The sequence below is a fragment of the Pteropus alecto genome, unplaced genomic scaffold, assembly GCF_000325575.1.
Source record: "Pteropus alecto unplaced genomic scaffold, ASM32557v1 scaffold68, whole genome shotgun sequence".
NCBI classification, from domain to species: Eukaryota; Metazoa; Chordata; class Mammalia; order Chiroptera; family Pteropodidae; genus Pteropus; species Pteropus alecto.
This window is the reverse complement of record NW_006441386.1, coordinates 9,498,224-9,524,191: the sequence shown is the minus strand read 5'-3', so window position 1 is coordinate 9,524,191 and position 25,968 is coordinate 9,498,224. Positions and strand designations below refer to the sequence as shown.

The 25,968-nt window shown below is 42.7% G+C and overlaps 2 protein-coding genes across 2 annotated transcripts; one reads left to right on the top strand and one right to left on the bottom strand.

Annotated features, from left to right (window-relative positions):
• Window positions 1-1,585: 1,585 nt before the first annotated feature.
• GJC3 (gap junction protein gamma 3) lies at window positions 1,586-2,416 on the bottom strand. The gene has a single exon (XM_006918676.1). It carries the CDS (start codon window positions 2,414-2,416, stop codon window positions 1,586-1,588), a length of 831 nt encoding a protein of 276 aa, XP_006918738.1.
• Window positions 2,417-19,441: 17,025 nt separating this feature from the next.
• LOC102884259 (zinc-alpha-2-glycoprotein-like) lies at window positions 19,442-24,763 on the top strand. The gene is made up of 4 exons (XM_006918675.1): window positions 19,442-19,517; window positions 21,270-21,527; window positions 23,541-23,813; window positions 24,438-24,763. The coding sequence occupies exons 1-4, from the start codon at window positions 19,442-19,444 to the stop codon at window positions 24,761-24,763; spliced, it is 933 nt and encodes a 310-aa protein (XP_006918737.1).
• Window positions 24,764-25,968: the final 1,205 nt, after the last annotated feature.

Sequence of the window (25,968 nt, the reverse complement as noted above, 5' to 3'; positions counted from 1 at the left end):
TGCTGACATTTGGGAGATATGGGGTTTCGAAGGTAACAGCTGAGGGTTGCAGGGTTATTTTTTTTTTTTTGAGTTGAAAATTGTGTCAATGGATGTACAACTCTAAAAGCCATTAAATTGTATACTTTAAATGGGTGAATTATATAGTGTGTGAACTATATTTTAATAAAGCAGTTTAAAAAGCAACACTATTAAGGAAGAATTCAGAATGATGTCACTTGCTTTTTTCCATCCTTGGTCAGTTGGCTGGGCTCTGGCTATAGCAGATAAGAGATTCTTTGTGAAACACTTGTGTCGCAGAAAGAAAAATTATTATTTACTAGTTGTTGCCAACGTGTCTCTTGGGGAACCAAATATCTTTCCTTAAAGATGCACCTTAATTTACTTGGAGATAATTTAGGATTCAGAAAGAGAAAATAAAACTAGATAACTGCTCTGTTGAGAATTTGAGGGCAAGGAGGGACTGAGGAGAGAGGTGCAAAAATGTGGGAGGCTACAATGCTCTTGGACATAAATGACTGAGAGACTCAAGAGAAACCTGCTTTAAACTTTGTACTGAGTCACACTCTGATGTAAACATCCCTAACTGTTACCCCGAAATCAGAAGTAGAAATCTACTGTCTTTTCTGCGTGGCATTGAGGGGTATGAATTTAAAAAGTAGGGACTTAGCCCCATATATGAGGTGCTGCAATGCTGGAGCCGATGGAGCAGCTGCCATAAATCAAGCAGAGAATCAGAATTGAGTAGAAATCAGAGTTCTCAGCAGTTCAGGGGACATAAGCCTCTGAATTCACATTATTGTTCCTAAAAGGTATGGCTGGATGTTTGAATAAATCTATATATTAAAAGACACTAAGTTATATATATGCTTGGAAGCTCAGAGTTTACGGATATGACATATGCTGCAAGTCAGGGGGATATTCAGGGGTCACAGGACCTTGAGGTTTGGGGAGCAGAGAATGTGAATCAACAAAAGAGAGATAGGTAGAGTCACTGAGACTGGAAGGAGGATTCTCTAGCAACAAGAATGCCACCAACAGTAATCAATATTTATTGTGCAGGACAAGGATGAGGCATGGTTTTATGGAGGTTTCTGCTGGCTGACTTTGAAACCAAGCCCATGAAAATTGTGATGCTGACACCAGAGAATTCTGATGAGAAGACACAAGCAGGAATTCTTCAAGGAAATGCTTTAGACAGCATGACCTACCATGGCCCTTAGAGATGCTTCAACAGCCTCTTATTTGTCATGGAGGTAAATCCCTGCTCACTGATGTTAGAAAGTAGATTCAATAATAGGGTTTCCTTCAGAGTTGAGCCAGGTGTCTTCATAATTCTGCAAAGTAGAGAATCAAGCAGAAGCTGAGACTTTTTCTAAGTGGGAAGAGATCTCAATGGAAGGACAGGGAAGTACAACTGACTGAGCACCCTGGTCCTAGTTCATTGGAGACAATCATCAGATTGATTGAGATGGAAGTTGGGTTGGGAGTAGTGGTCAGACATCTGCCTTGAACTTGGTTTTCTGCTTTGCAACATGTGAGAATTGTACTTCCTAGATGGTGAGGGACCTACTGAGGTGGGTTATCAGGACAGAGACATCAGGCAAAGAAGAAAGAGGACATTAGTGCCCTTCTCACCTGCTACACGGAACTGCTCTTTGGATTCCACCACTGGGAAGTTATCAGTTGGTTCCTTGTGTCTTCTTCTGCTCTCCGAAGTTGGGAAGTAGTTAGAAGATTTTTGCTTCCAGGTCCGCCACCATCTTCCCAAGCCCAAGAGCACAAGCTCCAAAAGAGTAAACAAAAGACAGAGCCCACTGACTCCAAACATGGTCTTTAGGAAGATCGTCTTCTCAGAGGGGCGGGAGAGATTACAGGCTACACTACCAAGGCAAGGCTCTCGACGGCATGCAAAGGAGCTGGGCATCTTGAACCCATACAGATGGTACTGCCCCCCCAAGGCCACCCCCTCAAGAACTAGTCGTACCCCCAGCTGTGCCACATAGGCCCAGAGCAGCCTAGGGCTTCCAGCCCCTGAGGCACCTGTGGTGCCCTCTCCTTGCTGGATCAGGTTCTCCTCTTCCTTCTTCACCTTTCCTGAGTCTTCCCAATGCCAGATGATGTGATATATGGTGAAACCCATGTAGAGGGCACTGGGCACAGCCACCAAGATGACCTGGAAGGCCCAGAAGCGCAGTGGAGAGAGGGGGTGGAAGGCGTCATAGCAGGCAGCCTTACAACCTGGCTGCTGGGTGTGGCACACAAATTCGCTCTGCTCATCACCATAGACCCCCGTCCCACTGGCCGCCAGCAGCAGGAGGCGGAATCCCAGGAGCACAGGAAGCAGGAGGCGCCCCACAGGGGTGGAGTGCCAGCTCTCCTCAACCACCAGCCGCCTCAGGAACCTGCCACACATCCTGTTTTGGAACAGAGGACAACGGTGAATGTAGGTGTGCTGCTCATTGTCCTTTAGGAGGAGCTCTAGGCCACCTCTTCACTCCTAATCCAAGAATAGATAAGGCAAGCCTTGCTCCTCTCCAAGGATCTGGTTGATCAAATACTAAAACTCTTACTGCACTTATTTATATAATGGAATCATCTATATAAAATAATAAAGTGTGCGTGTGTGGGTGTGGCTCTCTCTTCTGTTCCCCTCTGTACTGCTGGAGCAGAGAGGAACTCTCACTGGATGAAGACCTGGTGGGCACTTTTTCTCTCTTTCTCTCCCTCCTTCTTACCCTAAATAGGCTAAATAGTAAGAGACAAGTGTCTTCGGAAAAGTTGTTTCCCCAGGCTGCCAGGTCTGGTGCTACTGTCAGCATTATCTAAACAAAATCAATACTGACCCTGGGGGGAACATGCACTCTCCTGCTGTCTGGTTTTCTCTGACTCCATGCCCTCTGGTGTTCACAGGCGTGTCTGGCTGGCTCTGCTCCCATCACAGAGTAAAATTGAGGTTAAGGGGCTCCATGGGGATCCAGAGAAGAAAGTGAGAGTCAAGCCTTGCTTTAGTCAAATATTCTTTAGACCTAACCAGCTCAGGAAAAGGAGTGTTTAGGGGAAAGAAAAAAACAAAACAAAACAAAACAAAAAACAAACAAACAAACAAAAACCCAGCAGAATCTAGTTACATGTAATGGGGTTTGGGGTCGAAACCAGAACTGACTGTATAAAAATTCGAAATTCAACTTTCCTTTGCCACAGTTTCTTGGGCTCATATCTCCCTCGCAGTGAGAGGTGACCATGATCAGGAACATATTTCAGAAATTCCTCAATTCTTCAGACAAAATACCATCATGCTACTGGCCCAATTTGCCATCTTTATCCTTGTCATAATCAGCAGCCTTCCTCAATGTCCAGCTACTGTTTCTAACACCCTCATTCGGCTCAAATTTTTACACACATGATTCCGTTCACTCTTAGAAGACCATGCAAACCTCTTACTCCACAAAGTAAATAGAGATTTTTTGATGTGAAACCCCACAGCTACTAGTCCTTCTTCTATCATCATAGTCACTTCCAGCACCTTACAGAAACAAGTGGCCTTACACTTGTCCAAAGCTTCTTTCTCTTCTAAATTTGTATTCTTGGGTCTCTCCTTTCCAGCTTCTTCAAGGATTTGATCCCCACATTATATTTCCTATAATTCACACCACCCTATTTCCTCTTTGACTACGAACTTGCTTAGGTTCCTCCCTTTTAACTCTAATAATAATAACGTGAATTTCTAAGTTAACATGGTAACAAATGAGACATGCCTAATTTTTCTTGTATCAGCTTCTCAATTATAATACCGACAAAGATGCAAAAAACAATTTAAAATGGTATCATAAACAATAGATAAGAACAGGCCATATGCCCAAAAAAAGTAGAATGGTCCCTTCTGTGCAATTGGAAGGGATGGACTGAGATGCTTCCAAAGGTTTTAGTTGACCAGAGAAATATGTCCCCACCCACCAACTGTGAGAAACCATATTTTGAGCCACTAGGAATCAAGAGTTTGAAACTCTGCCTGCTCCTCAGTCCCTGTCTTTCTACCTTCATCATAGATTATGAAGACTCAGAAGCCTATCAGGCCACTGAAAATTCTTTTCTATAAAATTGGATTAAAATTTTTAGAAGAAACCTATTTCACTCTATAGAAAGAAGCAAAATTGTTTTCATGATTAAAGATGGCAGATTGAAGACAGAGATTTATCCTCTCTCGTTCCCAAGACACTCAAAAATGAGAGTAAAGGGACTTTAAATGTATAAACCCACACTACAAGTAGAGCAGGAGAAAGATCATCAGTACCACAACTAAAATCTACTTTGAATAGGACAGATTCTGAGGAAAACCAAATTGGGGTGCCAAAAGCACATTGGATAATTCTTCCAGAATTCAGGAGAAGAAGGTGAATAATTGAAAATAATAAAAGGTAAATTGACAAGGAAACAAAATCTGTTTTTGGATTTGAAAATCAAGACAACGATAAAACAAAATCACTAGCTTACTTATTGAATGAAAAAGCATTTAGCGAAGTGCCTGGGCAAGAAAACAAACAAACAAACAAATAAATTTTGTTTAGAGAGATATTGAGCTCTACAGAGGCCCAAAAGGAAGGTCAAGTTCCAGTGCTAGTCCTGGATTCCTCAACCTTGGTGCTATTGACAGGGCATGATAATTTTTGTTTGGGGGCAAGGGGATGTTGTCCTATGTGTTGTAAGATGTTTAGCAGTATTCCTGGCCCCTATCCACTAGATGCCAGTAATACAGCTTCTCCTCTCCCACCCAAAAATGTCTCCAGACATTGCTAAATGTCCTCTAGGGTCAAATTCACCCTGGTTGAGAACCACTGCTTTAGGGTAGCACTGGTTCATCACGTCTTCAATCTTGGCTTCAGATACCAGCTCTGTAAAACAAGACATCTGTACCAGAGCATCTCAGAGGATTTTGGGGCATGATAATCTGCCCATTTTCAGGCTGACTGCACATTCCTCTCAGTCAATCCCATCTGCAAGGATGCCTGTAGCCCCTCCCTGCCTCATAAGTCCGGGAGAGTCCCTGTGCTTAGGGAAGGCAGACCCGGGGCTCTGAGGGTTCTGCCCTGGCTCTACTGGAGAGTTACTAGACTAAAAACTAATTTGGTAAATTCTCAAATCTTGCTCTCAGCCTTCTCATTTCAAACTGCAGGCCAAACACCCTCTAAAGACATTTCCATCACATTCTCAGCAGAACTGGAATTTAACACAGAGCAGGCCTGGCATATTCCAAGTGTTGGGAATTTGAGTTGTTTCCAGAGGGCCTATCTCTGGTTCTTCTTCCTCTGTCCTGTGCACACCCTAGACCCATAGGGAGACACCCAAATATCCTCTGAGAGGCTCTGTGAACTAGGATCTCCAGAGATCACCACAGAGCTTTGGGGGTTTGGAAGGCAGAGTGAGAAAAGCAAGACTAGAGGACTTGCCCGAGAACTCCTTGGTTTAGAGCTCCCATACCTATGTCTGAGTCCCCTTCCATGTCCTTTGCCCCATGGCTGTTATCACCAAAACAACGTTTATTCCACATACATTCCGAGGTCTCACTCAGACAAAATTGTGCTCTTCTCCCAAAGTCTTTAGACCAAAGAGAGTTTCCTTTACAGCTGGTGCCTAAACACAGCCCTTCCTCCTCCCCCTATCTGTTTCAGCCATCCCTGGCCCACCTGTCTCATTGTCTGAAACCTACATCCTCCTCCTACAAACATGTCTGCAGCTTTGTCCTCAGTGGCCAGAGCTCCCAGGCCGAACTCCAGGATCTAGGGAGCTGAGAGCTCAGCATTGCTGACAAAGCTTGACTCAAGGAATGCCACTCTGTTTCTAGGACTGAAGAAATAATTTGCAAATAAATCTATTTGGGAGAGAGTTGGTAGGATCAGAGCCCTGTCAAGATTTTAGCTGGAAGAGCAATACCTGTGAGTTCAAGAATTGGGAGAGAAAGGAGAGCTCAGATTTTAAGGGGATTTTCAAATATATAAATAGATTTTTCTTAATTGCATCATGATTTTGGTAAGAATTTTTCTATACATCTTTATTCTTTTCAAGAAAAATTTCATGATTCCCTTGGTGGCAGAATCCATCTCAGATAGCTAAGGTGTGAAGGAGGAATTTCCACTTAGGACAATGCTGTACCCGGCTCACTGCTTCCATCTCGCCCGACCTGACCTGGGAAACATTCTAGATTCTTTTACTCAAAGTGTGGTCCAGTTGCAGCAGTACTGGTATGCAGACTCTTGGGTCTCATCCCCAGCTTAGCAAATCAAATCTGAATTTTAATAACATCCCCAAGTCATTGGTGTATGCATTAGAGTTGGAGAAGGCAGTCTAGGGCTCCAGGCAGCAACCCTCCACAACTGCGCCCTGGCCCTGTGCCAGCCCAGCTACCCTCTGCCCCAGCATGAGCACTCACCTGGCAGCTTCCAGCAGAAGTACCAACAACAGAAGAAGATTGCAACTAAGCGTCCTCAGGCTGGAGCCTACAGGGTCTCAAGCTCTCCCACAGGCCCTGCCTCCTGCCACAACCCACTCCTCCCCCTCCCCTTTTCATTCCTGGCAGCCTTAGTGAAGAGTGAAAGAATTGCAGCAAGAGGAGCAGGCAGCCCTTCTGTTAAAGAATAGGCTGTGGAGAATAACCCTCTGTTGTTGAGGGTGAAGGGAATGTCTCCTAAGTGAACTGAAAACAGGGATTTTCAGATCATCTGAAAGGGGGCAGTGACCTTAGCATAGTTCCAAAATGCAGGCTTGCCGGCAACAACAGATAAAATTTCCTTAATTTTATCTCAAGATGTCTCTTAGCTGAGAGAAATAGCACAGGCTTCCCCCTACAACATGATGGGCATCTGCTCCATGTCCCCTCAGCAACTCAAGGAACCCAGCCCCACTCTACCAGGCCCAGTGAGAACTGTGACACTTGCCTTTATACCCATTCCTGCCCCCATTGCTAGAGCCAGAATCCCCTCTAAAGATATGGTGGAGAATGGAAAGGGACAAGGCTGGGCTAATAAGTGGGTGGTTGAAGAGAAAGGGATCTGTTTACTCTGTTGCATGCAATAGCTCCCAGAGCCAACATTGTACTATTCAAGGAGGAGATTTGGAGAGAACCTCACTTCCAGATTCTGCCCCTGTGGATATTTGGGGCATCATTCTACTATTGTCTAGCATTTAATATTGTTATGGAGAAGTATAAGTCCAAATGGATAGTCTTCACCTTTTAAGTGATTTGACCTTTTTGACAGTTTGCCAAATGGATTCTTTTTTTTTTTTTTTTTTACCTTTGAAGCTTGTTCACTCTTCCAAGGGATTCTATTAAGCACAACATAAGATAATCTCGTATTGGTTCTCTCTTGGACATGTTCACATCTGGTCCACAGGAAATAGTTATGCAGCCTTAGAGCCACCCAACTTGAGGCATATAGGCCAATTCCAATATAGCCACATCTCTCTCTTCATCTGCTGGGCATCCTGTCTCTTGCTTTTTTGATACATCAGGCAAGAGTCAGTAGACACATTGGAGCCCCTCTCACTAGACTTGAGATGCAAGAGGCAGCACCTTCATCCCTTTCTCTTAAGGGAAACTAACAGCACATCTCTTTCCAAAGATATCCTCTCCTCCAAGTTAATCCACTCATCCTCTAATTTCCAACAACTCTGCTATTTTATACAACTTTGATGTGGGTATAGAGTTTACAAGTGACACAACTGTTATCAATTTGCTTGTTTTTCCTTTGAAATATTGCATCTTACATTTTAAAAATCACTGTAGAATATCATATATGTTGTATATTCTAAATTATTGCATCTCAAAATCCCAGTCAAAATTTCCAATTTAATATTTTGTTACAGTAACATTTTCAGTGCTTAATAAATGACAGATATTCCAAGTGCTCTATGGCTTTTAACTCACTTAACTCCCATAACCTTATGATATAAGTACTATGATTATCCTCTTTTACAGAGGAGAGAAATGAAGAATAGAGAAGTTAAGCAGCTTATTCAAGGTTGACCAGCTAATGAGTGAAGCTGGGATTTGAACAAGCAATCTGGCTGCAGATGTTAAACCCTAAACACTACTATACTATTAGCTTCCCCATTATCCAAATTACCAGCCTTTAAAGAGCTTTCTATTATAAACTCATAGTAATTTCATACTCCCCCCCCCAAAAAAAAAAAAAAACAGAAATCCTGCGCTTAAGTATTCCATATCTTAATAACTAACTCCACTATACATCTTGGATCCCAACCAAAAACTTGGATGTCATCACTGCCATCTTCTTCACTGACCACATCTTGTCGATCTACCAGTTGTACAGATTCTGTCCCTTGAATCTAGAAGGTGCCTAGTTCAATATTGAATCAATGAAACGTCATCCCAGTGTCTCTGCTTCTAGGCTTGTTCACCTCTAATCCATTCTCTGTGTTGCAGAAAGAATATTTAACTTAATTCTTATTTAGATTTGCCAACATGTTTACCAGTTTCTTTGCTCAGTTCTCCCTCTTGAATCCCATATTTTCCTTCTAGATTAAATTTTCTTCTTCTTTTTTATTTTTTTAACTATCAACGATTTTTATATGTGTTCAGTAACGTTAGATATATTCCCATTATTGTGCAGCAGATCTCCACAACTCTTTCATCTCACAAAACTGAAAGTTTGTACCCATTTCTACCTCCTCTTACCCCCTAGAAACTACCATTCTACTTTTTGTTTCTGTGAATTTGACGACTTTATATATCTCATATCAGTGGAATCATATAGCATTTGTCTTTTTGTGACTGGCTTATTTTATTTAGCATAATGTCTTCAAGGTCCATCCATCTTGTAGCATCCATCAGAACTTTATTTCTTTCTAGGGTCAAACAATATTCCATTGTATGTATATATGCATGTATATGCCACATTTTGTTTATCCATTCATCCATTGATGGACATTTAGGTTGATTTTATCTCTTGGTTATTGTGAAAAACACTTCTTTGAACATAAGTGTGCTAAATTTTATTCTTCTTAGGGTACAACCTTCAGTGGTTCCTCTACTAAGGGTAAACTCTCTTGATCTTCTTTGGTATTAAGATGCTTTCATTTTATCCTTATTCTTGAATTGTTATTTAGTTGAGCATAGAACTCTAAGTTGACCGTTTTTATCCCTCATGACTTTAAAGAGATTATTTAATGGCCTTCTACAAGCTGGTGGGTTTATAATCTGATTTATAATCCTTTATGCAATTGCCAGTAGACTCAAAGAAAATTGTTACAAATACAGTTGATAAAACCTTTGAGTAAATACTATAAGTCATCACCAGTTTGTGGAACTGCTGAAAAATATAGAGGACAATTAATTTAATGAACTTGTGTTCTTTACCAATGCTTGTTGGTTGAGTTGTGTAAGGGTTTTGCTAATATTTATTGTTCTGATAACTCCAGTACAAGATCTTCTTAAACAAAAGATATGCTTGCCAAGTGTTCAATAATCAAAGACACCCCCCTCAAAAATATGGCAATATGATTTACAATTCCTCGCTGATATCACACTGTAGATAAACAAACTAAATTTGAAGCTCCAAGGATAAGATCTTATTTGTGAACTAGCCAGACAGATATGAGAATTAATGTTGAAATGTAAACTTTTTGAAATACACACAAATAATTATGATTTTACACATTGTTCTAGCACTGAATTAGTATGCACATTAATCAGATCAATAGCTTCTAACCATATAACAAAGGTTGTGTTATTTTGCTCTACTAAATATATTACATCTGGCCTAGTGGCTAAACAATGGGCTCCTACTTGGTTAATTCTTCAATAGTCTATCTGCCATGATCCATTCTGTTTTGCAGAGTCCAGACTGGTAAATTAAATGGGGGATATAATGGAGACCATCGCCATGCATTCCTTAATGATTTGAGGATGCCACTGATTTCTGCCATTTCTCCCGGGATGCCATATTATTTTCTAGTTACTCTCTTGGCCTGTTTGGGGCAGGAGATAGCTCACTTGCCTTTGGCTACATAATAACTTTACTCCAGTGGTCAAGGAAACTGTATAGGATTCAGCCATCTGCTAAGTTTATCTATCATGTAAAACTACACATTTTAGAACATAGGAAATTATTACCAAATGGGTCTGCAGACCCACTGACTGTAAGATGTAACTATGAGAGGGAGCTAGGACAGGATTCCATTTATTACCAAACCTCTACATGTGCTATGATGATCCTCTAGGTTCTCGCTGCCAGCTCAAATCATATATGTAACTTTCCTCAAAAGATCTCAGTATTCCCCTTTTCCATTATGTGGTTATTTGAGTAAAAGGCTGTGGTTACTTTGGGGGAAGAACTTGGGGAATCGCTACCGCATGCACCTTACATGGTGTTATAGGATATTTCCACATGGAAATCCACCCCTTCAATCGATGGGTTCTCAGTCTAACTTACTTAAAACTAACAGTTCTCCTTGGGAACTGAGAGCTCTGACCTCACCATTCAGGGCTGTGGAGTTGGTCCAGCCAAAGTCCAAAGTGGGGGTGGAAAGTGGGGGGATGCGCAGGGCCCAGGGAATAGGGATACTTTTCAAAGTTGCATGAATTTCTCCTGATTCTTCAATGGCTCCATTTATAAATGTCAACAGTGCCCGGGTCAGTGTGGGGAGGAGGCTAAGGTTGGTGCTTGGGGGTAGGGGCTGAGTGGAGGGGGTTTCTGCCTAATTATTTCTAAATTTCTGACAGGACCCTAAAGCACTAAGACAAACTTCTCTTTCACAATAAGTTTCTGAGGATTGATGCCAGGAGAGAAGCCTCCAAGGGTAAAGAGAATTCTCATTCCACCAGACAATGCCCTCTTTGTCCCTCCTCTTCCCACAAGATGAGACCAGCCTCCTCCCACAGCCATATGTTGACAATATGTGCCAAGGCCTGGAGCAGCAGGGCACCCAGGGTGCAGAAATCACCCAAAGTTAGGGGGTGGAAAGAAGTGTATACCCCACAATGATAGGAAGAGATATCTTTCTCTTCTCCGCCCCCCCCCCGCCTCTTTTCCACCAATGGTTGTATCTATCTGGTTTTGGGGAATGTGAGACAACACCAGGAACAAGGGTTGAGGAGAAGTCAGCAGAAGGAAAGTATCAGCACGAGAAGGAAAACATCTCCCCAGAGCACTGGATATTAACGGCCTGGGCCTGGAGAGAAGGGAGCTAAGCTAGTCCTGGGCCCATCATCACATGAAAATCTAGAGGAAACAAAAATATGAACTAGTAATTTCTTAAGACTGTGCAGGTTTAAAATCTGTAACATTTTCAAATAGTCAGCAAATACATTTCTCACCAGTATGGCAAGGATCTAACTCAGCAACAGTTTACCTCAGAGAACTGGTGATAAAGAGACAGCATCCTGGTTTAATTCCATCCTGATCCTCTCTGGTTCATTACCTGAATTTCTAGAAAATTCTCTTTCCTGCACTTTCTACCATATAAAGGCAAATCCTTCTGCTCACATGAGCATGCAATGCTTGAAGCAGCTATTGATCTCAATGACTAGATCTTCCTTCTTGACTCTCTGCTGCCCAATAAGGGGTCTCACAGTTACCCCACTCCACTTTTTCAGGTCTTTGTTCTGTGACTTTCTTTACATCAGATTTTCCAGGCCTACTAAAGTCTTCCCCAGGTTTTAGGCCCCTGCCCACCCAAAAAAATCAAGGCTTCTTTCTCTGTGATTGTGAAGACAATAAGTCCTTGGAACTGTAGAGTCCAGTGATGCAGATAAAAGATGGGAGAAGAGCCGAGTTCAGAAGACCAGGGAAGATGTCTTCATGGTGACTTTGAAAGACATCATGGTCTATCCCAAGGACAGAGAAAGCCAGTGGACTAAGTGCAGTGAATGGAAGGTACAGATGTGCTATTTTCACAAGATCAAGGGGCAGTCCCAAGTAGGTGTGAAAAGGAGACTTAGTAGAAACAAAATATCAGAGCCCTAACAGATCTACAAAAGACACAAGTAGAAACACAGACATTTCTGCATCCCCTTCCCCAACAACACAGCTGCTTTCCTCTTTTCCTATCATTTCTCCATCCTCACTCCCAGGTTTCAACTGTCACAGGAAATGATGTCAGAGCCAGCTCTTAACCAGGCACATCTGATCTCTCAGCTACACAACCCCACCTGTCTGAGGCTGATCCCACTTAATAAGGTATCAGACTCACTCACACCCAGGGACGTTAGATGGAGAGTGAGCCAACCTTGGGTGTCAGTCAAACCTTGGGTTCATGTGGTGGCTCCACCAGTCACTATCTTTTTTATAGGGACTTAATCAAGTGACTTAATCATTCAGGCTACATTGCATCAGTGTTTGTCATGAGAATTCAGTTTTTAAAACTAGTGTATGTAATCTTCATGAGGGCAGAGGCATTGTGTCTTTTGATCTGCCCTGTACACCCCATTGCCAAAGACACTGATTGGCGTTTAGAACTTGCTCAGTAAATATAGTCCATAGTTCATAGTCCATGCTAGGTGTTCACTAAATGTTGTTTTTCTTTCCATAGACCATTACAGCTACATAAAACTCTAAAGATCCTCTAGGCCATATTACAGATGAGAAAGCAGACTCTAAATAAATAATTTATATGGATCATACAGACTGCAAGAGGCAGAACAAGACAAGAGACATGTTCCTCAAACCTGGTGAACTGTTGAGATCAAAGCACAGAATAAGAGATAAAGAGTGGGATTTGAGAACAAAATGCCAAAAAAAGCTGTAGAAAATCTGGAATCTCCAGCAGAAGCTATCAGGAAAATAGCCTGGACTCTGCCTCCTAAGTAGGAGTGATTATGGGACAGGAGACTGGGAAGGATGTTGACTGGAACAGAAAAGTTATGATCAGAAGTTATGAGTAACAGGGGTGACAGATAAAGACAGAAAGAGGAGGACACTAGATAGTTATAGTAGATGCCATTTATGTAACAAGTACATGCTATCTCATTTCTCAAAAAACTGTAATAAATTTCTTATTATAACGTCCATTTTAGCAATGAGGATATTGAAGCACAGAGGAATTAAGAAATTTGTTCACAGTCTATAAAACCTGGATCGTTAACCATAACGCTCACTGTATTGGGTAAATCCTAGTTAGGAGCTACTATTTTGAATAATTAGAAGAAGGTTGAAGCCCTAAGTAGGGATTACACTGACCCTAGAAAGCAAGTGTTCATGGAAGGGAAAACAATGAGGAATTATTGAAAATGAGTGAGGGAGATGGGGACATCAGGAATTTGGGATAGGAATTAAAGCAAGGTAATTGAACGCTAAAGTTGGATGGAAAGAAAAGTCTCAAATAATCTAAAGATTAAAAATAATTTTTATTTGCTTTTGGAATATCTATGAATGTCGTTATGTCTGTTTCCTCAGTATTCACAAGACACCAGAAGAAATAAACTTTATTCAACTGAATCAGGAGCATCAGCAGATCTGATTTTCTTCTCCCTACCCACCGATAGGCTCCCTCTTGTGGCAAAATGGGATATACTGCTAAGACTCAAGAAACAAACACAAATATAAATGTCTGGCTCCACCTTGCTGAAGGGAGGACATTAGGTGTAAGGTGTCCGCCTCGGAGTTCCGGGATGCTGGCAACAGCAGCTGCATCATCCTGTTTTTCCAGCAGTGATGGATTGGGTTTCCCAAATTGCACCATCGTATCTATACAAGAAGGGCCTTTGTTGCTCAACCCTCCTGCCCCAGGGTTAGTTGACCAGCTTGGCACGCAAAGTCCCCTTTGCCAGCCAGGATCCAAAAGCAGAAGAGGGGCATGGGACTGTGTCCTGAGACAGGTACTTGTCAAAGTCTAGAATTTTACCCTATTTACAAGCCTATAAATTAGCCTATACTATTTTGTGAGTGCTGGCAGAAGACAGGAGAGCTCTGAGATAGAAACAAAAGACTGGTGATCATGGCACAGCAAGCAGCATGAGCATTGTGTTGGCCAGGGTGCTCCTGGGCCCCTAACTCCCAGACAGTTACTCCAAAGGACCCAGGTGGATTTTATACTGATATAGGCCTGTAGTGCAGTCAAGAAACACTTAGCTTGAGGAATGCACGCTTTTATAGTCAGCTTTCACAAGCCTGATCTTTTTCCAAAGGAGATTAGTACCTCATCCCTTGAGGTTGCTCACTGCAAACACTATCCTGAGAAATGGCCTGGGTAAAAAACACACAGGTTTTTTTATTCTTGATATGCCCAGTAAGAATGTGCCAGAATCTCAAGGCCTATGGCAGATTATCCTTCCCAGCAGCACCCTCCCCTTATCCTTCCCCCAACCCCACCTCTGCGTGCAGTCAACCTGTTGTTCCCTGACTCACAAGCTGATTGCTCCTACTGATGAGGCAGGATTGCATCAGAAAGGACTAGCTTACTGATCATTGATGATTCTCATGGATGTGGGACACAGGAAAGGTTCAGGATTCTGGGCTAGAACAGCCCACTGCCTTACCACTCTGTATGTGCTTGGAGGTGTGGGGGAAAACTTTGCAGTGCCCCCTCCAATCTACAGCACCTCAGGGTGGTGAGTTGGCAGCCAGGCCCCTCACCACCATCACCCAGTATACTACCCTCTGGTTCTCAGGTCAATCATGGAGGAAAGAGAAGAGCATCTGTCTTCCTACCTGGGCTTTCCAAAAGAATAAGGCAGAGGAACAACCTCACTTGCTGTGATCAGTGCAATAGCTCAGTGTTCTCCTGGCAGGACGTAGCCATGAGTGATTGACTTTCCTTCTTGCTGCCCTCCTTGGCCCTCCTCTTCCTCAGCTGTGAGTGGTTGATGGGGGTATGGCTCATGTCCCACATTCCCCTACAGTCCCTCTGTCTCTTGTGGGTAGCCTTCTCTGTCAAGGAGAGTAAGAGGCCTCGTCCTTGGGTGTTCTTCTCCAGCCCCTCTTGCTGTTCCTGGAAAGCTCCAGATTGTTTGTCAAGCACAGGAGCAGGAAGATGGTTCATTTTCTTTGTGGGGGCCTCCAGCCAAGGGGGAGGTAGTTGAGGAAACCTCCCTGAAACTAGAGTAAAAAGAAAAAGAAATAGGTAGTAGTAGAGAACATACAATAATAAATGACCAGGAGGTCCAAAAGCTATACAGTATGTGTTCCATAAAGAAAGAATTGAGAAGAAGGAATAGACTCATACCAGCGCATATTGTTATGAGATTTCAAAAAGCTAGAGAAAATGTAAAATTTTTACAAGCTTCTAAAAGAGACGAAAAACAGATCACACATTAAAGAATCAGAAATCAGAATGACTCTAGACATGCCAAATGCAACAGCGAAAGCTAGACGACAACAGAGAGATGCCTTCAACCTCTGAAGAAAATTATTTCTAACCTAAAATTCTATACCTAGCCAAACTGTCAATAAAATGTGAGGGTATAATAAAGACATTTCCAGATATAAGAGCACTCAAAAAATTTACCTGCAGAAACTTCTTGGTAATATGCATCATCAAAATGAAAAATAAGCTAAGAAAGGAAGATGTATATAGTATACATGGATCTAGAAAATGGAAGATGCTACATGGGTAAGAGATGGAATTCCAACAATGATAGTGAGAAAGGGAGATCCCAGGTATGGAGAGCAACCTGTCTAAACCTGAATTTCTGAATGTCTTGCAATGAGAATAATATGATTGGTGAGGAGTTTGCAGTTGAATAAGAACAGAAAAAAATAATTATTATTTGCTCCACTGAACAAAGAGTTATGTTGAAAGTAAAATAATTATAGTTTACTACATAGCAGAGCTGTAAAGGTATTACATAGTCATAATAATGAAAACAATGAATATAGACCTAACCTAAATTCTCATATAATGTTTATATTAGGAAGAGGGATAATGGGCATGTGTGGTGGAGGTTAGGAAAGGAAAGAATGTAAATCCTCATCTTCCAGGATGTTGACTTCATGATGCCTAGCACTGAAACATCGAGAAAGCATTTTATTTAGACGCATCGAGGTAAATAGCTCCAAATTAACCAGCTAAAAGATGTGAAAAATAAAGAAAAAATATTTTGAAAACCACAAATATTTTGAATACCATATTACTTTGCATAAACCAAGCATTGAAAAATATATATTGTCTAAAGTAAAGAATTTTTACTAGGAAATGATTAACAGAAAAGGAAGGAATTACAAAAAAATTATGTATGTCAATGGAAGTAACAATGTGGTAGTTTATTTAAAATAGAATATTTGACCCAAGCCTCAACTGCTTTTATAACTTTACAGGATAAAATAAATAATATAAATGAAACATTAAAATTAAAAAAAAAAAAAAACAGAGATGCAGACAATGCCATGAACAAAGCAGAAAATGAAGCCAGAACAACCACCTGTGTAGAGAGTCTGGGAGGCCATACCTTCACAGTCTCACAGTCTCACACCTTTCAAGGAATGTTGGGTTGAGATCTCAGGAGTGAAACACACACACACACACACACACACACACACACACACACACACAAGGAGATATGCCTATAATGGACAGATTCATCAAAAATAACAAATAAATCCTGACATGTGTCTCTCTGGACCCTGCAGCCCTGAATAACAATCAGAAGTGGGAGGCAGAGAGCATATCAGTGAAGTGACTGAGGCCTGTCTGGAGGAGGAGTGCCCTGAGATGCTCAAAGAGATTGCCTACTACCTAGACTAAGTGTTTACACCTTCTTATGTTCTACTCACCAGCAGTGAGCAAGAGAAGGGCCAAGAAACATCAAGGAGAGGGGATATAAGAGGGTAGATGACCCAGTGGAAGAGAAAAAGGAGACTTTAGAGGTGTGGAAAAGTGGTCCTCAGAATCCTAATTAACCCACAAAAGTACTCTCAAAAGCTCCAGGTACAGGACAAAAATGGGGATAAAAAGGGACATTGTCAGCCCACTCCTGAAATTCAAAAAAGTGTCCTAGGTTCAATTTCTGTTCTTGTCCCGAGCTCCCAGGGAAGAAAGTGGCCTGGATAACGCACAGGGTCCTTTATTACTCTCTCACATTAGTATTTTTAATTTAGTAATGGAAGAAAAACCTAATAACTCAAAAAGAAATAAACCAGCCAGTGACATTTCAAACAAAAAATTCTACTCCTTTGAGCAAATGAAGACAAATATGTAACAGGACAAATTTTTCAGATCAAAGAGGAAACCAGAAGTCCATATGAATAGTCCAGGCTAAGGCAGATTGGAAGGTGTGATTGCCCACCTCCTATGACAGGAAAGGCAGGGCAGGGGACCCAGGTGTGAGGTAGGAGAGGGCACAAAGCCTTTCACAAATCCAGAGAAACTTCCTGGAAAGATTCAAGTTTCAGAGGAGTTGTGAAAGGCTATGATAGCTTGCCAAGAAGAGACAGAAAGATTGCTGCAGACCAGGAGGGTATGAGGCAGCTGAGAGGGGAGGGTCACAAAGTCCTAATATGGAAGTGACCTGAATTTGGGGCCTGGCCACAAGCATTGACTGGTCACACCAGGAAGGACATAGGGGTCCAGAGAACTAAATGTGGGTCCTTCCAAGGTCACTTCTAGCCCACCGACCACAGATCACCAGCAGATTCCCCTACAGGACTGGACCAACTTCAAGTGCACTTTCAGGATGTCCCACTCCAAGAGAGCCTCATTGCCACAAATTATCTCCTCCTTAACAAGTCCTCAGTCACTTTAAAATAGCATGTTGCTCTGCATCTGGGGAACCCCTCTATAAAAAGCCCACCGGCTCCCAAGGGTGCATGGAAAGACCTTCATTTCCATGTAACTGGCTTCCTCTTTGTTCTATGTGTTTTATGTAATGCATTAAAAATTATCATGAAAGGAAACAATAAACAAATAATTTCTCAAAGTTAAGAAAAATAAAACTTGTCTTGGCAAGAGAGTAGATGGCACCAAAGACTAAGAACTGCTGACCTAGAGGGATGTGGTGCGCAGAGAACACAGGCTGTGAGGGAAAAGACGCAGTAGTGGGATGTGCTCATTCATTGGAAGCACTGGAAGCTCATTGGATGGGGGCCCTCCAGAATCTGACTCCAACTTCCCCTTTGAATATATCACCCCACTTGCCCTACTCCCTCAATCTTCTTCCTGAACTCCGTTCCACCAAACTGACCTCAATGACCCTCAGATAGGTCTGGTGCCATCTCTTTCTATCTTTGCTCGTTCATCCATTGATCTTCTTTTGTAAGTGTTTATTGATTGTCTTCTCTCTGTCAGGCACCGGGCCAAGCACTAGAGACACAGAAGTGGACAATAACACTCACCATCCCTGTTCTTATGAAATTGCCTCCAAGGGGCCAACAGAAATTCTACCCTGTTTGATGGCCTGCTCAAGCACCACATCTTCATGAAGCCTTTCCTGATGCCATTCCACACTAGACTTCCTTCACTGGTGAAGCTTTCTTCTCTATTAGACTTTTTAGGTTTTCGAAATTAAGTTATGAAATTGCATTTTTTTGTTCTTAGGTTTTAATCATTAGGCATTATTAAGTTTTCATATGTTTCATCCTTACAACTAAAAAAGACAAAAGATTTCTTCTGCACTATCATAGAAGTTGCCTAATTTTAAGACTGTGCTTTGAGTTAATAATTTTTGCTGTTGAGTTTTCCCTTTTACTTTAAGCTTTCCAGCACTTATAGACTCAGGTATCAGAGATTTGGCCTTGAATTTCTCAAATCCCTCACACTGTCTTTTGGCAGCAGCTACTTGGCACCTAATATTTAGTCTTCACTGAGCATTCTAGTCAACCTCAAGAGATGACTCAGTCAGCTGTTTGACTATCCACTGCTTTCACTGAATGCAAGAACATCCCCAAGATATCAGTTTTTTCACTTCCTTCAGCTCCAATCTGGCCTCAAACCACACATGGTCCCCCTGCCTCCATTTACCTGAATGATTGTTGCCTGAAAACAATCCTGTCCCAATTTCGATAGCAGTCACATCATTAGCTGCTGAAACAATCTTATTCTAACTTAAAGCAAAAAATACATTTATTTACTAGTTAGCTCTCAGAATCAATGGAATGACTAAAAAACTGACACTCAGAAATAGGCAGGAGAAGCACAGACATAATTACACCATGGAACTAACTCTGTAATAACATACTGCTGCCAACGGTGGCAACAATGTCACCGGATGGACCCAAGACAAAGTCTCAATCCCAGATCAACTGTCCCAGCTCTGAACAGGCAGACAGTCTGTAGACACAGTGAGGAAAATATCCGCCCAGCCTGGCCTGTGTGTCCTGTTTACTCCGAGTCAGGAGAGGAACCCATCCTGGCACTCTCATTGGCCTGTGCATTCACCTCATCTGGGCAGGGCTCAAAGCCTAGCCATTCCCCAAACTATGCTTGGCTCTCTCCCCAAGTACTCTGCTCCAAGCGCTAGGACCTGAGGAAGTCAAGAACCTTCCAGCCAGGAAACATGAGCACAATAGTGCCTGTACTGTTGTCTCTGCTGCTCCTTCTGAGTCCTGCAGTCTCCCAGGAGACCCAAGATGGTGAGTGGGGAAGCAAGGGCTGTGTACGAAGAAGAATGAAGGGGTGGTAATGAATGCAATAGATGGGCTGAGAAAACAGACCCTATTGCAGCTGGGAAACGCAAGTGTGCTCTGGGAACGGGTGTCTGAAGCTGTCACCTAAGTCAGCTCGCTCACTTCTAGGAGCATTCAAGGAGCCTCTGGACTCATGCTAAATAAGACCTTAAGAATCACTCTCTAAAATTCTTAGTTGTCAGATGAACAAAATCAAGACCCGGAGAGGCAAAATGACCTTCCAGTGATCATACAGCCAGGACAGAGAAGGAGCCACACAGGAAGAAATTCTTGTTCCTTCCCTCCTTCCCATGGCTGAATGTACCGGTCTGACTCTCAGGGAGAGAAACAGAACCACAAAGAGCAAATGTGAAGGCAGGTTAATTGGAAGGGTGGTGCTGGAAAAATATCTTTTTCCCACTCCACAGATAGACACTATGACAGGGAGCCGGCAAGCCTAGTGACTAGGAGAGAAGCTGGCCAGAGGTTGGGAAGAGCCAGAGTCAATTTTAAGACAAAGTATGAGGCTGTTTTTTGGCACACAGAACTTCAAAATGAAGAAATGTAAGCTAAACTGTGCAAGCTTAGAATTCGTTACATTTTCACACTGTCCAAATATGTGTTTTATAACAATTGATTGTGTTTAGAATGTTAATCACATCCTACACCAAAATCTAATTTAGTCATGGTTTTCCAGAGAAATAGAATAATAGTCTGTACACGCAGAGAAAAAGGGGTTTATTTTAAGGATGTGGCTCACACAGTTGTGGGGGCTGACAAGTCTGAAATCTGCAGGGTAGGTCAGCAGATTGGAGACTCAGAGAAGAGATGATGCTGCAGTCTGGGGTCCAAGGCAATCTAGAGGAGGAATTTCTTCTTCTTTTGGGGACTTCGGTCTTTTCTCTTCTGGCCTTCAACTGATTCGATGAAGCAAACCCACATTATGGCGGGTATTCTGCTTTACTCGATATCTACTGAGCAAAATGGTAATCACACTTAGAAACTAATTAGCAACTTCAGTACTGAAACTAAGAATCTGCCATTTGACCTCCAATGTTAGTAACACCCATGAGAGTTATATGCTGAATACATTATGGAACTAATTATGAAAATGTCCTTTCCTTTTCCAGTCCCTGCCTCACACCTAAATGCAGGGAGAGCCCTGGGAATTCTAAAATCCATTCTGGTCTTACCCTGTGCTGATTCATTCTGGGTCATTTCCTGAGGTTTCTACTCAGTTCTCCTTCCTACACTTTCTAACTGTATGCATTTGTCAAGATCAACTAGGTTATGCCCCGGTAACAAATACTATTTTAGTGGCTTGACCCAACAAATATTTATTTCTTGCTCACATAAACTTGAATACTTTACATGAGCAAGACAATGCCTCTGACCAAAAGAAAGACATCACTTCCACTCACACTCCCTTTTGACGAACTCGACCATATTGTTCCAATATACCTACAAGGGGGCTAAGAAATAAGGTCTTCGATGTGCCAAGAGAAGAAACTATGTAGCGAAGACACAAAATGGACTCTGAAATATCATCCCCAGAATAGAAGTAGAGCCCATTCTCTCGAGTGAAGTTCCAACAGTGTCAGGATGACAGCAAGTGGATCAAGGTCCAGTGACCAGTTCACTTTTCCTGGTCCTCTGCTGCCCCACGTTGCCGCTCTCCTTCATGTACCCCATTTCTTAAAGTTTTCTCCTCTTTTGCAGGGCCTTACTCTCTGACCTTCCACTCCATCGGGGTGTCCACGCTTGCTGAAGGCCTCCCCGGCTTTCAGGCCACTGGCTTCCTCAATGACCAGCCCTTCTTCCACTATGATATTGAGAGCGGAAAGGCTGAGCCTCTGGGCCCATGGAGACAAGTGGAAGGAATGGAGGACTGGGAGGAAGTAAGTAAACGTCAGAAGGCAAGGGGGGACTTCTTTCTGAAGAATCTGAAAGACATCATGGACTACAAAAAGGACAGAGGTCAGTGGACTGTGGACTGCTGGGGTGGAGGGTCTTAAGAGGCAGCCCAAGAGGTAGTACTGCGATTGTGAACGGAAAGGGGTCTGCAGGATGGAAATACTCCTCATACCGAAGGAGGGACCAAAAGCACTTTTAGAAATTCACAGGCATTTCTTATCCTCCTCCCCATTGCTTCCCCCATCCTCACTCCAGGCCTCAACTTTCACAGGAAGTGGAGTTAGAATCAGCCCTTATCCAGGCACATCTAATCATTTAGCTCCACACCCCCACCCATCTGAGACGGATCCCGTTTTAGAAGTTGTCAGACTCATCCCCATACAGGATATTAGGTGGAGAGTGAGCTAACGTGGAGGTCATTCTGACTAGGGTTCACGTGGTGGCTCTGCCAGTCACTAGCTCTTTGACAGTGAACATGTTCTTAATTATCTGGTCCGAATCTGTAAATATTGGAGCATTGAGTCCTGCCTCCAAGAGATGCCATGAAACTAATCTAGGTAAATTCCATGTGGGCTCTAACGTAGCCTATTTGATCTCCCCTAGAGCTCCCATCACCTAGGACAGCCAATAATAGTTGCTCAATTGAAATATGCTTAATAACTGAAAGTAGCTAGCACAAACGACAGCTCATACTAGGAGCTTAGGAAGGGTTGAATTCAAAATCACATACTGTTGGTGTTTCATAAAAATCATCAAGACACTCCTGTCCACAAGGAGCAGAATAGGGAGGGAAAGATCTGTGTGCTTGTGGTGTAAGGAGCCAGTACAGAGCAGAATGCAGAGACTAGTTCTCATGTCTCTCAGCCCAGCATTCTTTCTCCTAATCCACACTGCCTACCCCGCAAGTCAGCCAACTGCAGGTATGGCAAACTGGTGATTTTAAATTACTATAGGGTGAGTGTCAAAAGGTGTGTTTCTGAATACAAAAAGATGCCCAAGAAGCTACATGAAATCTGAAAGTTTCCAAAAGGAGGCAAGAGTTGTGCAGAAATCTGAAGAATGTGGAGTGGGAAGCCCTGGTAAGAAAACAACCTGGCTGTGCTCAGAAATAGGGGAAGATGAGGCACAGATGCCCGGGAAGGACAGCAGAACAAAGTTCGACTGGCAGAAATAGAAATGTCAGTGTGAGTTATCATGAGTAAAAGAGGATAAAGAGATGAACACAGGGGATTACAAAATAATAAGAGCTAACATTTATTGAGCACTATGTACTAGGCACATGTATTGATGCATTTAATGACCACAATAACTCTCTTACATAGTGCTATTGTTATTTTCATTTCAGAGATGAGAAAAATGAAGCACAACAGGTTATTGGCTCAAGTTCATGCAACAAGCCAGATGGTGATAGAGACAGATCTGGGATTTGAGCTCAGATAGCTTGGTATCAGAGCCTGTGCCATAGCATTAATCAGTATCGGGTAAACACCTACTTTTATAATCAAAATAAAGTGGTTCTGTCTTCCTTTCCTAAGGAGGTTGATATCTAAGAGTTGTTTCTGGCTGAGAAGGGAGGTGGGCATTAGAGATTTGTTTGATGATATCAAACAACAGAAAAAAAGAGAAGAATCGATCAAATTATGTTGACTCAACTGGAGACATCAATTCCACATAGAACTGGAAAAATAAAGAGATTGCACAATTTTAAGCTACGAATAAGTTCTATTTCAATGGGCAATGCACTTCTGGTGCTTGTGTCTAGTTGCTAAGAACTCACAGTATACTCAAACTAAGTTCATTAAGAGAGGCTGCATGGGGATAGATCTGTCCACAGACTGTAGCTCTCTGAAATCCCCTGGGTAAGAAGAATGTATCTCATCTCAGACCAGCCTAAAACACCAAAGGAAACCAAGTTTCCCTCTCTGTCTCTTATAACCTATTTGTCAAGATAAAGGGGTTTTATGCTTAGATTTCAAAATCCTTTCTCACCGTTGGGTTGCAAACTGTGGAGGAGTAAGTTATTACGACAGAGTTGATGCCAGGCTAACTGATTTCTGGGGGTTTGTGTTGATGCAGGGAATCACACCATGCAGGAAAAGTTCGGTTGCAAGCTTCGGAATAACACATATTGTGGGGCATTCTGGACGGTTGCGTACGATGGACAGGACTACATCAAGTTCAACACAGAAATTCCAGCCTGGATCCCCCTGCAAAAGGCAGCTCTGAACACCAAGGTGAAGTGGGAGACAGAAGGCTCTGTTCAGCGGGCAAAGGCCTCCCTCAAAGAAGAGTGCCCCCAGATGCTGCGGAGGTACCTGCAGTATAGCAGGATCTATCTGGACCGACAAGGTACCCACTGTTACCTATGTCCTGTTCCACCATGGTGAGCTGAGAAAGACCAAGGTGGTCCCAGGATGGGAAGACAGGGGAACATCTCAGGAAAAATCTGTAGTCATTTCTCTTCAATATGCTTCCTTCTTAGCTGTGGGGAGAAACAGGCATGTAAAATGTCTGCCTGGGAAGGGTGAGGATGAGTAAGTGTGAACAAGATTGTCATGAGCTGAGACTTTGGTTTAAGAAGTAATAAAGGGAAGCAGGTAAGGATCTGAAGAGCAGAACTGCAGGCAGAACTAAGGGGTGGGGCTGAGACTGGGAGAGGCAGAAGCCACAAAGTCCACTGAAAGTTTGAGGAAATAATAGAAAAATGTATGCAGCTTTCACAGTTACTTGCCATCAGAAGTCAACATATGGGGTTAAGGATGGGGGAGCACCAGAAAGTAAGAGAGTAACCTCGAACATTCTCAGATCTAACAGGAAAGGCTCCTGGAAAGCCTCACCTTCCTTGATTTTTGTAAACTTTTCCTCAGATAGAGAGCTGAGAGCTCTGCTCATTCTTGACTCCAGGGGTGGGGGAGACATGAGCAGGGACAGAGTCCTTCAGACCCTCAACCTCCACACTCTATTCCTCCACAGATCCTCCCTCTGTGTCAATCACCAGCTACGTGGGCCCAAGAAACAAGAGGACCCTCAGGTGCCTGGCCTACAATTTCTACCCACAGCCAATCAGTCTGTACTGGACTCGGGCCAGCAATGTGGTGGAGAATGAGTTATGGGGAGACGTTGCTCTCAGTGAAAATGGTACTTACCAGTCCTGGGTGTCAGTGAAGATCCCCTCTCGGGACACAGGCCCCTACTTCTGCCACGTGCAGCACAGCAGCCTGGCCCAGCCCCTCACCGTCCCATGGAATGAGAGACAAGAAGTGAGGGCTGAAGACGCTTCAGAGTCTCAAGACCAATAGCCATCCTTTCTTCTGGACAAGAGCTCCAGAATCACTGCCAACGCTATCAGCGAGGCCCAGGAAAACAGCAAAGGGGACAAGTGGTGGAATTGGAAACATAAGACTAGAACACTGGGCACTGAGTTGACTCACTGCTACATTGCCTAATCAACACTAATTGACTAGCCTACACACAAAATAAATCAGATTATTAAATGATTAAATGCTATGAAATGTCAGTAGATTTTGTCATTCATCCTGCCCCTAAGCATTTGATTTGTCTGATATTCTTGGTATAATCTACTGGAAGCAATGTCTACTGGACATCTTGACCTGAGGTCCCCACTGTAGCATGGTATGACCACCTGGTCCCTTGAGCATTGTTCAGGTGCCCACTACTGATGTCTCCTCTGGTCCTAAGGTCATAGAACTCTGCAACCTCTTTAATACAATCCTCAGTTTCCCCAGCAGTCCCTTGTCCCCTGCGAGACACTGTCCTCCACTCCAGCTACTCCATGTCTCCCACATTATGTTGGCTTTGGGGCCACTCACAACATAGCTTATTTGATGGGCTTCATCTCTCCAGGACACACTCTCAGGAAAGCAAGAAGCGTGAACTTGCCTAAATTTCAGTGGAGGTTGTTTTGCAGTTTAATATTTTAATTAATTTATTTATCTTAATTAGTTTCAAGTATATAGTACATTGGTTAGACATCTATATAGTTCATAAAACAACCCACCCCCACCCCCCACAGTTGCTCTCTTTCTCCCCTGGCCCTCCACCTAGCCAACACATTAATACTAACTGCATTCCCTGTGCCGTGCTCCCCATCCCTGTGACCATTCATCAACTACTAATTTGTACTTCTTTAACCCTTCGCTTCATTCTCCCAGCCTGCAACTCCACCCCTGTTCCTCACCAAATTGTTCGCTATATTAATGAGTCTGTTTTTTATTAGTTTGTTCTTTTTGCTACTTAGATTCCGCACATAAGTGAAATCATATAGTGTTTATCTTTCTCTGTCTGACTTAAATACCTTCTAGGTCCATCAAGGCAATATCTTTTTCCATTCCCTTCCTTTTAGTCTGTGTGTGTCTTTTAATCTGAAATGAGTCTCTTGTGGGCAGTACGTAGGGGTCTTGTTTTCTTATCCATTCAGCCACTCTATCTTTTAGTTGGAGCACTTAATTCTTTTCCATTTGAAGTACTTATTGATAGGAATGTA